The sequence below is a fragment of the Podarcis tiliguerta genome (assembly GCF_965153285.1).
Source record: "Podarcis tiliguerta genome assembly, chromosome: 1".
Lineage (NCBI taxonomy): Eukaryota > Metazoa > Chordata > Lepidosauria > Squamata > Lacertidae > Podarcis > Podarcis tiliguerta.
Window position 1 is genome coordinate 113,840,777 of NC_139534.1, and position 12,124 is coordinate 113,852,900.

Consider the following 12,124-nt stretch of genomic DNA (forward strand, 5'->3'; position numbering starts at 1 on the left):
ACTTGGCTGTTCACATTTTTAGCAGAACTAGTAATAAAATAGTTTGTTTCTCATCAAGGTCAAGGAGCGAAGGAGGGATTAGGGGGGAAATGTGTGGATAAGGTCAATCACAACACCAGTGCAGTTAGGGAAAATGTACAAAACTAGTTCAAATATATGTTGGAAGTGTAAGGAAAAGGAGGGAACATTTTATCATATGTGGTGGGATTGTAAAGTAATTTAAAAAAATTGGGAAATGATATACAATGAATTGAAGAAAATGTTCCATTTAACATTTGTTTAAAAACCTGAGGCTTTTTTGTTGGGGATTGTGGGGAAAGACCTGCCAAAAAAGTTGAAAAACATCTTCATGTACGCGACAACGGCCGCGAGGGTTCTGGTAGCACAAGGATGGAAGACTGAAGAAACCCCAACTAAAGAATAATGGCAAGAAAAATTGACGGACTATGCATAACTGGCAAAATTGACATATAGGTTACGGGACAAGGATAACTGTGACTTTAAGGATGAATGGGAACCTTTTACAAAGTATTTGAAGACGCAACAAAGCGAACTGGACTCCTTGGCAGGTTTTGAATAAACATTCACAATTTTTTTTTACTGCTAATAATTAGCTAAACAGTTTGAAGATCTACACAATTCTGTAACATGCAGAAAATAGTGTTATTGGAGAAACCAAAGACTGGAACTGAGGGAAGTCAGGGGGTGGGGTGGGAGGATGGGTTTTGGGGGGGGGGGAGGAAAAACGGGGGGGGGGGAATAAGGATATGTTTTTGGAAAATATGTTTTGTTATAACTTTGAATAATTTTTTTTAAAAAAAAGATAAGTTCAATCACATGAAAATTCCATCCATGTTGAATGCATGTTGTAAAAATGAGTCTTAATAAGTCCTGGGCTTGCATGTGCCTGCCTCCTCCTCTGGCACGGCCACAAGAAGGAGTTCAGATGTTTTTTGGTTCTATTAGAGACAAGTTTGTAGGAACATCTGAAACCAGACAAATGGTAGACTCAATTGTAATTAGTGCAAACAGGCCAATTTCAGACCATAATTTACAAAGCCGGCCACAGTTTAGGGGTAAGATGTAACACTAAACTGTGGCTCATCTAAAATGCAAGCAGAAACTTCCAAACTTCCCTTTGCAGCGATGCTGTTGGATAGAGGAGAACCTGTGCCTCAATTTCACTACAGCTAATCCAAGCAACACTAAATCAGATGATGAAATAGGGGGGCAAGGAGGGAGCAGGTGAAAGGTCCAAAGGAAGAGAGAGATGGAGAAACTGCAGGTCCTGTGCCTTCTGTAAGGTACTGTACTGCAACATGGTGCCCACCACCATGGGGTTCCAGAATTGCCTATGGCTCCTGCCGCCCCCTGCCAACAGGCCTTGAGCCAGCTTGACAAACTATGTGCACCCCCTGCATACTTATGATGCTGCGTGAGTGCAAAATCCTCTGCATTCAGCAGCCGTGAATTCAGGGATCTGTATATATAGCACCAGCAAGATACGTTCCTGGCACTACCAATATTCAGCTTGCAGGAACAGGAAGCCCAGCTCAGATACCCCCTTCATGCCACCAGCTAACCATGCATTAGGCAGGGGGCAGTATAACTTTAAGTGTTGCTTTTAGGCAATAGGACATGCCATTGCACTACATGAATGAAAAAATGAGGACAATCCAAGGGATGGATAATTTACAAATGTCCTGCAGGCAGACGGCGGGATTTTGTGACATATGGCGAGTTTTCAAAGAACTAAATGAGATTTCAAAATGGCATTTCCTTGTGATTTCATTTAAGAGGGGGGATTTCCACCTTATGTGTTGCAAATGCTTATGTTACATGTCATATTATTGGACTGTTTATGGGAATAGCTTTTCACAGGGTTTTCACCCCCTCCATTAAAGGCTGTCTCACATTTCTTACGAATGAGGGTAAAAGGATGGGTGATCATGTCAATTTTGACCTCGCTCGGTTTCTCATTTTTCCAATCTTAAATTTGCATCAGTTTGTGCTTTTCTAAAAAACAAAAACAAAAAAAACCAGTCCACATGAAAATTCATCAGCATTTTACAGTGAATTTGTCCTATCATACACAATTTTTGCATACAAATTTACCTGGAATTTCTTAACTTTAAACATATGTCAGATGTGTATGGGATTGCCTGCATTTCCTGGCATCATTCATTTATTTTAACAATTCATATGCTGCTTAATTACAGTCATCTCTAATGATGAATGAGAAACTCAATTCAATGAAAATAAACACCAATTAAAATTATAAGATCATAATTCAGTTAAAACACTTGTTGGAATAAAGTCTTTAATAGGAGCCAGGAGTTCAACAGGGAGAGGTGCCTGTCTGATCTCAACCTAAAGAGAGTTCCACAAGATTTGACCCGCAACACAGAATTCACAACTCCTAGTGGAAACAAGGCATGCATCTGAGCTGCAGGATCTGCTAACTGTGGCTCCCCTGAAGTCCTCAGTCCTTGAGGTATCCTGGATCCAGATTTTTACAGGCCTTGTAAGAACCTTGAACGTGACCTGGTAGCATATGGGAAGCCAGTGCAAGCTTTTGAGCACTGGAATTGCTTGTTGACAATAGTCGGTCCCCATCAACAGTAGAGCTGCAGTGATTTTGCAACAGCAGGGGCTTCTGGACCAAGTCCAGGGACAGCTTCAAACAGAGCAATCGTCTTGAGGTTACCAAAGCACGAATCATTATAGCCAGACTACCACTGTCCCAAAACAGCTGTAATTGGTGTACCAGCCATAGCTGGTAAAACACACTCCCAGCCACTGAGGCTACCTGAACCTCCAATAACGAAGATGGATTCAGAAGCTTCCCCAAACTAACAACCTGTTATTTCAGAGTGAGTGCAACTCCACCCAGAACAGGTAACTGCTCAGTCTCCCATGTTCAGTACTTGTTGACTTGTCGTCTGAACATTCCCAGGCTAGTAACTCCTTGAGTTTCCTTATCATTGCTCTTCTGTTGTAAGTTATAAGGTAGCACATCCACAAAGCATCTGATCTTGCAACACACTTACAGTCTTACCTTTTTATGGCTTTGTAGCAAATGATGAAAACTAGAAAGAGGAACACTAGTGTGGTACAGCATGCTGCAATAATTATAACTGGGCCTGGCCACCACGTCTCTCGAGTAGGGCAACTTGGAACGGGAGGAGCTGGAAAAGATAATGTGGAAAAGACACACATTCAGTTGAGTCCTATCAAAAAGACCTTAACGCTCTAGGAAGCTCCACTGGCCCAGAGTTTACTCCTGGGGACATGACCAAGGAATTTAGTTTACAACCCAAAGCACATTTTCCCTACTCTGTTACCTACAGTGTGTTGTGGTTTCCTTCTGAATACCACAATACAGCAACAGTCAACAGATCTTTCTGCTACATCAGCTCACTGAAGCTTTCTTGTAACAACTGTTGGTCCGCACAATTCAGTGATGTCTACATGGATAGACAGCTGACCTCCAAGGATTTAGGTGTGAATCTTTGCCAGTCCTACTTGGAGATGCTAGGGACAGAACTCCAGGCCTTCCTCTTGCAAAAAGTCTTCTTCCACCCTATCTGGAGATGCTAAGGACTGGACCTTCCATAAATGAAGGGAGTCTTCTGTATGTAAAGTATCTTTCCCAGCTCTATCCAAAGATGCTGGGACCTTTCAGATGCAAAACAGATTCTCTACCACTGAGTTACACCTCATCTCCTAACTCTTAGACCACTGAAACAGGGGTCAGAAATGAAAATGGTTCAACAACGTTGGCCACCATCATTTCTTGGTGGCTGCCCATCAGATGCAGCATTAGGTTGGCTGAGATTGCCATAATGACATGTCCAATTATAAACCCTATTAAGGAAGTTTTATCAAGCACAAATGGTACAGTCGTACTACTTTACCACACTGGCTATTCTGGAGTAGTTTGATTCCTCCATATTCCAAGAAGACATAAAACATTGACCACAGCAGCCCAGCTGGGAATAGCGTAAGGCCTTTCAACCTCCCACAATTGTGACCAGACAAAGATGGCTATTCATTTCTCAGAAAATAAAAGCTATTCATTGAGCTCTTGCCAAAGATTTGCATACTGTGAAAGAATCAAAGCAGCCCCCAATGTTTCATAGTAGTACCACTCTGGGTGAAAACTCATATAATTCCTTTTCAGTGTGGGTTTAGAGCTTAAGGCAATGGAGACTTCATGTTTTACCAGAGCATCTCAGGCTTGTATTATTCACCACATTTATACCCCACCCTTTCTCCAAGGAACTTAGGGCAATGTACTTCCCAAATAACCTCACAACATTCTCACAACTCTGTGAGACGTTTGCTAGTCCAAAGTCAGGCAGTGATCTTCAAAGGGAAACCAAGATTTGATTCCCCCATTTTCTGTGGTCCAGGGCTCTGTCTACCAACCCATCCTAGCAGATTTGTGACCTTGCGCAAAACTGCAAGCACCCCACAACAAAGCCACATCATTTGTTTATTTCACAAAATTTGCAATAAAACCTCAACACGGTTTACAGAAAGAATAAAACTGCCAAAATATCAGTAAAAAAAACAGCCCTGAACAAAAAAACAGCTCCAGAGGACAATGCAGGTTCATAATGTGGCTGATAATGATGGCATCAGCATCAAAGGACAAAGAGCAAACTTTCCCCCCTGTTTGGCTCCATAGTCATTGTAGATCTTAGAGCTCAAGAGAAGACCATGGTGTAAAGAGGGTGGTGGCCAATGAAAATTTGTTTGGGAGGATGCTGGAAGCACTGGACACCAGGACACACAAGATCCCTTCTTGGGTCAGTCCAAAGGCCCAGAAGCTTCAGAGCTCCTTGTATGTTTGTGGGCTGACCCCCATGCCTTCCTCTGGTGCTAATATGCCAAGGAACTGGCATATGGCTTTGTGCTCTTAAATAATGAATCTGCACATGTGCTAGTTGGAAACACTGGAGGCCCAAGACTTTTTGTTGGCTAAGGAAGAGCAGTAATTAAGCTCCCTACCCAAGTCAAGGTGCATTAGGTTGCATTCAACTATTAATCTGATCAGACCTACTGAAATGAATGGGCATGGCTAACTTAGGTCCATGAATTTCAATGTTTCTACTCTAAGTAAAAGTTAGCTGAATACAACCCATGGTGTGTAAAGTGGGAAGAACACATCCATTTCCAATTCTGACCTGTGATTGTCACATGCAGTACTGTTTCCCTTCTTCTGGCAAAATGTATGGCTGGTATCCAGTGAACAAGAATTTATGTTTGTGCAATAGCATCTCCCCATTCCCACCCCAATGCCTGCCCTGAATTTGCTCTGGAGGATTTAGAAGAAGGGGAGCAATGCGGTTGTACCCCACTATGTCCTACTCAGAACTGATATTAACAAACCTACGCTAAACATGCTAATTGTCTTCAATGGGTCTATTATGAAAAGGACCAGCAATGCATGTAACCCTATGCTACAGGTTTTGCTGTCTGCTGTTATGGATTTCTAAGTAAACTATATTATTTCATGCCATTTGCTTCAAGGCAAAGGAAATCCAATGGACTGACAGCAGTGAATACCAATAGTATTCGCTGGATTGATTTTTTACTCTGGATTTGGGACAAGTGAACAACACTGGAAATTTCCACTCCAGTTTCTCCTGAAATTCTCCAACATACCTATTAGTACAGTGGTACCTCGGGTTAAGAACTTAATTCGTTCTGGAGGTCCGTTCTTAACCTGAAGTACCACTTTAGGTAATAGGGCCTCCTGCTCTCGCTGCACGATTTCTGTTCTCATCCTGAGGTAAAGTTATTAACCCGAGGTACTAGCAGAGTCTGTAACCTGAAGCGTCTGTAACCCGAGGTACAACTGTACCCAAGTTATTTGGCCCCTTGAGACAGAAGAGGATTTCTTTTCTTCGAGATTTTATTAGTATTTTTATTTCTTCTGCTGCTATTATGACTTTATTTATATGCGCTGAATTCCAAAGCAGGCTTCTGAAAGTGGTTTACAATGTTATTTATCAGCAGTTTTCAAAGTAAAAATACAAGGCCCCACCTAAATGTTCACAGTCTAAGAAAAAAGTTGAAGTGCTCCAACACTCACTCAGTGTTTGAAGAAAATATATATATATTTCAGACCTGGGCTTTCAAAATTTATACGTCTTATAAATATTCATGAATGCACTTCAGTGATTCTTTGGCATATCCAGAATGTCACCATATCAGCTTCGCTTCACAGTTCCTGACCCCCAGAAATGCATCTGGCAACGCTTGATCAACCACGAGCAACATGGAAAATTGCATCAAATCTTGGAGCAAGAGGAGATTCTGATAACAGCATGTGGTTATTAGACAGACACGTCAGAATCTGAAATCCTTCACAGGCCACTGGACTAAAGATATGACTTGCAAAAGCTGAAATTGGACAGAATGGTTTAATTCTCTGCTGAATGGTAGGCAACCAGGGTGGGGAACAGCCAACTCGTTTTGTAGGAGTGACAGTGTAGCGAATTTTGTATGTTTGGTATACTGCCTAGAAGAGAAAAAGTGAGCCAAGAAGAAATTTCCGTATTTGTAACTGTTAAGTACTGTTTTATGCTCTCTAGCTAGAGAAACCTCTTTCAGGATGATGGCAATCTTTCTGAAACACTGCAGAACCACCCAAGGCTCAAACTCCCTCAATTAAGTTTACTTCTCGCTACATCTAAAACCTGCTTTTTCAGTCCTAAATAAAATCCAGATGAAGTATGAAAGCTGTAATGGAGAGGAATGAATGTGGTAAATGATATTCCTTCTCATTCATTTTCATGAAATTCCTAGTGGAGTGTGCAGAACAAGAACTCTATTATTACAAAAGCATATATATATATATATATATGCACAATGAGAGAAGAGGAGACCTACAGGCTAGTTCAAATCAGCAAGCGATTTGAGAATCTGATTGCAGAAACAAACCAAGCCTCCCTCCCTCTCTTTTAACACCCATCCCACCATGTCCCTCATACACCTTCTCCCGCCTCTTCTCTGTTAAGTGCGCCACTACAGGTAGGACTGGGAATGTCTTCATGTCAGTCAATGTAGACAATACTGAGCTAAATGAACCAATGGTCTGACTCCATATGAGACAGCTTCCTGTGCTCCTAAATTGGGGGCCATCACTATACATAGGCTGCTTCCTGTTTAATGAGCATTTAGCCTGCTTTGCTTGCAGAGAGATTAGAATCTGGGATATTCCACATGCACATTCCACATAATTTCTTATCTTATACAATATTTTAGACTTCCGTCAACAACCTCTGAAGATTTCCCATTCTTTATCACTTATTATGGAGGTCCGTTCTTAACCTGAAACTGTTCTTAACCTGAGGTACCACTTTAGCTAATGGGGCCTCCTGCTGCTGCAGCCGTGCAATTTCTGTTCTCATCCTGAAGCAAAGTTCTTAATCCGAGGTACTACTTCTGGGTTAGCGGAGTCTGTAACCTGAAGCGTTTGTAACCCGAGGTACCACTCTACTGAACTTAATCTGAGAACTTTTCAGGTATTCTTTATTGAACAAAGGCACTGAAGTACCGTACTTTGTTTATACATTCAGTGGTAATACCCCAATTATAACTGAGCAGCAAGAGAGATGGAGGGAGGCTAAGAAGGCCGCTGTTCTCACTTCACTTAGTTGCCCCTCACCCCCCGCCAGGCCATCTGCCAGCAGCTGCCCTATGGGAGGGAATCCATGGGGAGTCCTTATGGGGATTGAACCTGCAACCTTGGCATTAATAGCATCACACTCTAACTAACTGAACTATGCAGCTAAAGGTGTGGACAGTGGGGAAAAATCCACACTAAAATGCTCTTCACTAGAACCTTTTTTCAAATAATAGTGATCGCAAACTGATGTGAAAATGAACAGACTGCAAGACTGGAGAAATGTGAAACCAAAACTGATATTCTTGCCCATCCCTACTTCTGAATAAATATGCCTAGGTGTGTGCTGTAGATAGCCACATATTAGTATTATTACTGTGCACAGATATATGGATGGAGAAAACCGAAGGCTACACCAGAATGAAGCTGGAAAGCTACGAATCATGTTAAGTACGAATCAATAAAGAGTATTATCCTATAGAAACCATGGGTACCATTCACTCCATTGTACTGAAAGGAACAAACCAGGAAGGCATTAAACTGTACGTTCTGTCACATAACCATGTTGTTAATTCTGGCACCTCGGCTCCCAGATGTGTAGAGAGATACAGTTCTACAGTGCTGCTACAAATCTGCAGTCATTTAAAAAACAACAACAGTGTAGCGGTTTTTATTTCCCTTGGTTCTGTTTTTTGCTTTTTTGTTTTTGTCAGCAGAAGCCCCCACGGCAGGATCTAAAAATAAATATAATGAATGATACATGGGAGTTGCGCTCACCATTTTAAAAGGATAAATGTTTTGCTTGCAAAAGGTGCCAGACTGACTGCCTTGGAAAAAAAGAGCCATGCCGTTCGCAGGAGAGAAACTGCCTGGGTAGCAAGGGGCAGGAAGCTCTGTTATCAAAGCCACTATGGATAAGTCAATCACAAGTGACTTGTGAGTCACAAGTCACACATCTTCTACGGCAGAATAAAATTAGGCTGCTGGTCCTGGCCTTGTGCCAGTCACTCGTGAACCCTCTCTAAATTCCGGTGGTGCCACAGAATGTTCTTCATCATTCTAATTTCTAGAGGAAAAGGCTCAGTTCAGAGGAAATTGACCAAGTAGGACATTCCATCCCTCAGAAGCGTATCCAAATTTTTTGGGTTGCCCTCAGTATGTTTCCAACTGGTATGGCTGCCACTCTCATCAGAAGCTCTGTTCTCTCTGAAATAAAGACACAACTGAGGTGCTCAATGCAATAGCTTCTAAGCACCCTCTCCTACTCGACAGAGCCCTAACCTGCCTTTGTTTTTTTAAAGAATGAGGCAGTCTAGGAGACAATTAAAACTCAAGGGGTGGTAGTTTTAAAAATTAATCCGCCCTAACAAATATATGAGTTCATTATTTGGCCTATAATGTGGTGGTTATTAGAGCAAAGTAACCATATTTTCCCTCCACCACTGTGGATGCTTTCAGACAGCGCTTTGTTCCATGTTTTGCTGCCTGTTAACTTTTGTGTTTTATTCAATCTTTTATGGGACATTTTTGGAAATCTAGTGGAATCAACTGGAAGCTTAGCATTCATTTCCCTGTTAATTGCTTCCCTTCAACAACAACAACAAAAATCTGTTTGCAATCCTGTTGACCTGGAAAATCGTGAGAGATAGGCACAGTTATTTCCCTGCCATTTCCACGGATCACGCCATGTGACAAACTTTGGGATGGTATTCCAGCATTTTCATGAGGGATCAGAAGTGCGCATTCACATAAAGGGTGGCAAGATGTTGTCCAATGATGTCCGCTATTGCATTGAACCCCACTGGTGTGAATGAAATTTAGCAGAACATGCCCACCAGTATACAGATCAGAAAGCCACAGTTCCGTAGCACAACAGATAACGCAGTGTAAAAGGAACATTCAAAACCTGGACAAATGTTCTGGCATTATAACCAGGAAAACTAATATAACAACCCACACATCTGAATGCACCTTGTATCTTCATGGTGCCAACCTGAATGAAACACTTGGGGGGGGGGAGGTAAACCCCACCCTGCATAATCAGTCACAAGGGGTGCACTGAAAGCCACCTCAAAAACTGCAGGTGGAAGGTGGGATATAAATATTTTGAACAAAACAAATATTCCATTTGAATATTCCACAAAATAAAACGATCCCACAGTACAGTAAACGAAACAGCTTTCTTCAAAAGTACTTTCAGTCATGTTTGACTATAAAGTACTCTCCTCACATTCTAAACGGGGGTTGTCTCTACACTAATTATTTAGAAATTTGCAGAACGATATTGAGGTTGACAAGCTGAAGACAATGAACAGGCTTCATATTACTGAACATGCTGAGGCAAGCTCATTTGGCCCAGTTTACGAGCTGGATGATAGAAGCTGTCATCTTTTTATTTGCAGCCTTTGGGAAGCAGTTATCTGCTCTGGTCCAGAATATGGCAAATGCCTATGTCAGCCTTTCCCAAACTGGCGCCATGCTCACTTGGGCGGACTGCAGCCCAAAGCAGGAATTGCCAATTTAAGTCAGGGGCCATGGGCACATCTGTGAACAAGAGGATGTGTTGTGGACAGGGATCCACCTGTTCTATCGGTTACAACACAGTACTTCTTTCAAGCAAAATTGGCAAGGGGAGAGGACTCAGGGACGGCCTCTGTAGGCATCTGTTGATGACTCCTTGGCCACAACTTCTGGTGGGCACCAGCTTGGGGAAGGCTGGCCTAAGTTTCAAAGCTACAAATCCCAGGGAGTGGTTTAACCATCAATTCCTCTCCCCAGGCAACCCTGAGAATTGTAGCTGTATGTGTGGGAAAGGGGCTTCCTAACAACTCTGAGCACTCTTAGCTACATTTTCCTGGATTCTCTGGTAGAAAATGTGACTGTTTAACACGGTACGGTGCTGCTTTAAATGTATAGTGTGAATGTATAGCCTTACCAAATGTTTCTAGTGCCCTGTGCCATACGCAATACACAGAATGCTCCGTATTTTCCAAAGACTAATAGGGAAGCAGGCACAGTGCCAATTTCCCTCAAATAAACTCTTGCTTTCCATTTTCTTAAAAAGTGGTTTCATCCAAGGTCAAAATGGAATGTACTACAGCAAGGCCCCTGGGGCTACAGAAACAAGAATGCAAGAAATGATTTCTTTCCTCAGCTGTGTCAGGCCCTGAACCAGAAGTTCTAATAGCTCTTTTATTTACAGTCATGACCGTTCTCTTCTCTGAACACTGGAAAGTTCAGGGAGAACTCTGCAAGGTCAGGTTTATTTGGAGGATGGCACCTCGAAGCACGGTCTGTGTGAAAATAGTGGCTTGCATAAATTTACAAATGGCAAGTGACTTAAAGGGATCCAGCTGCAAACCTAAAGGGTACTAGCCTTAAAGCAAGATCAGCCCAGGCATGGACTCAGTGTATAAGGTCCAAGATGCAATTCTCAGCAACTCCAGCTAAAGCATCTCAGGGAAAGGGCCTAACTAGGAAGACCTGGTGCTTAAATGTGTCTTTGCATTAAATGTGAGTGTTCTTTAAAACAGCCGTTGTCAGCACTGAGGGATTTCCTCCCAATAGAAAAAGAAGCAATTTTCATTGGGACTGCAGCAGGGGAGGAAAGGGTTAACACAAACACATCCAGCCTGCTGAGTTCCCAATAATTTTCAGTAACCACCCGTATCCTGGAGGGTTGCTTTTTGCATTTTTTTAATAAAGTAAATTTTGAGTGCAAAAATGCATTTTAATGTCAAATGTAATTTAGCCTTGAATCCTTGCAGAGGCACTGCCAAAGTTAGATCATACCAGACTACATGTGCCAATGGTTTAAATCAGTGGGGGCATCTGTATTTCTTCACTCCCTTGCAAGAACGGAATAATATCCTTCCCAGAAACATTCACCAGGTGCCCGTCTACTCCCTCATCTTCTGAATACATTTTTTTTTAAAAAAGATTTTATTTTCTCATGCTTTCAAACAAGCATTAATAGAATCTCTGGTTCTATTTTGATGCTGCAGCTCATTCTGTTTATTGTAGTTTGCATTTTAGGGCTGACTGCTTTCAGAATCTTGGTTCTTAAGTTATGTGTCTTTTATTATAAACTTGCAATGTAAGCAGACCTTACAAAGTGAAAAGGCAGGGTAGGTGCAGCTTAAGTTAACTCACTGGAAAACAGCAGAACTTTTGGCACTGAATTCTCAGTCCAGTGAGTTATGACCAATAGCCAGCGCAGAAAATTGGACTTACCAACTTAAAATTAGCTACCGTTTGGTTTGTATATAGTGTGGTAAAATTTTATCTTGTATGCAAATCAGGATACATGCAGCAATGTTTTTCAAAGCCTTTCCTCAGATTATAAAAAAGAGATCAAGCACAAACTGTAATATTATGAAAAAGTATACAGAAGATCTCAAAGTTGCCAATGGACCCTACATAAATGCTTACTTGCAAACTATCTTCTGTTAGTCATTACAAGACGTAACCATCTTTTTCTGATGC

The 12,124-nt window shown here is 41.8% G+C and overlaps 1 protein-coding gene across 4 annotated transcripts in view; it reads right to left on the reverse strand.

Annotated features, from left to right (window-relative positions):
- PRIMA1 (proline rich membrane anchor 1) overlaps positions 1 to 12,124 on the reverse strand; it is a 55,021-nt gene that overhangs the window by 13,300 nt on the left and 29,597 nt on the right. For all 4 annotated transcript variants that reach the window (XM_083440390.1, XM_083440387.1, XM_083440388.1 and 1 more), the window contains exon 4: positions 3,059 to 3,188. In XM_083440390.1, the coding sequence (XP_083296516.1) occupies positions 3,059 to 3,188 (130 nt within the window). The remainder of the gene's footprint in view (positions 1 to 3,058; positions 3,189 to 12,124) is intronic.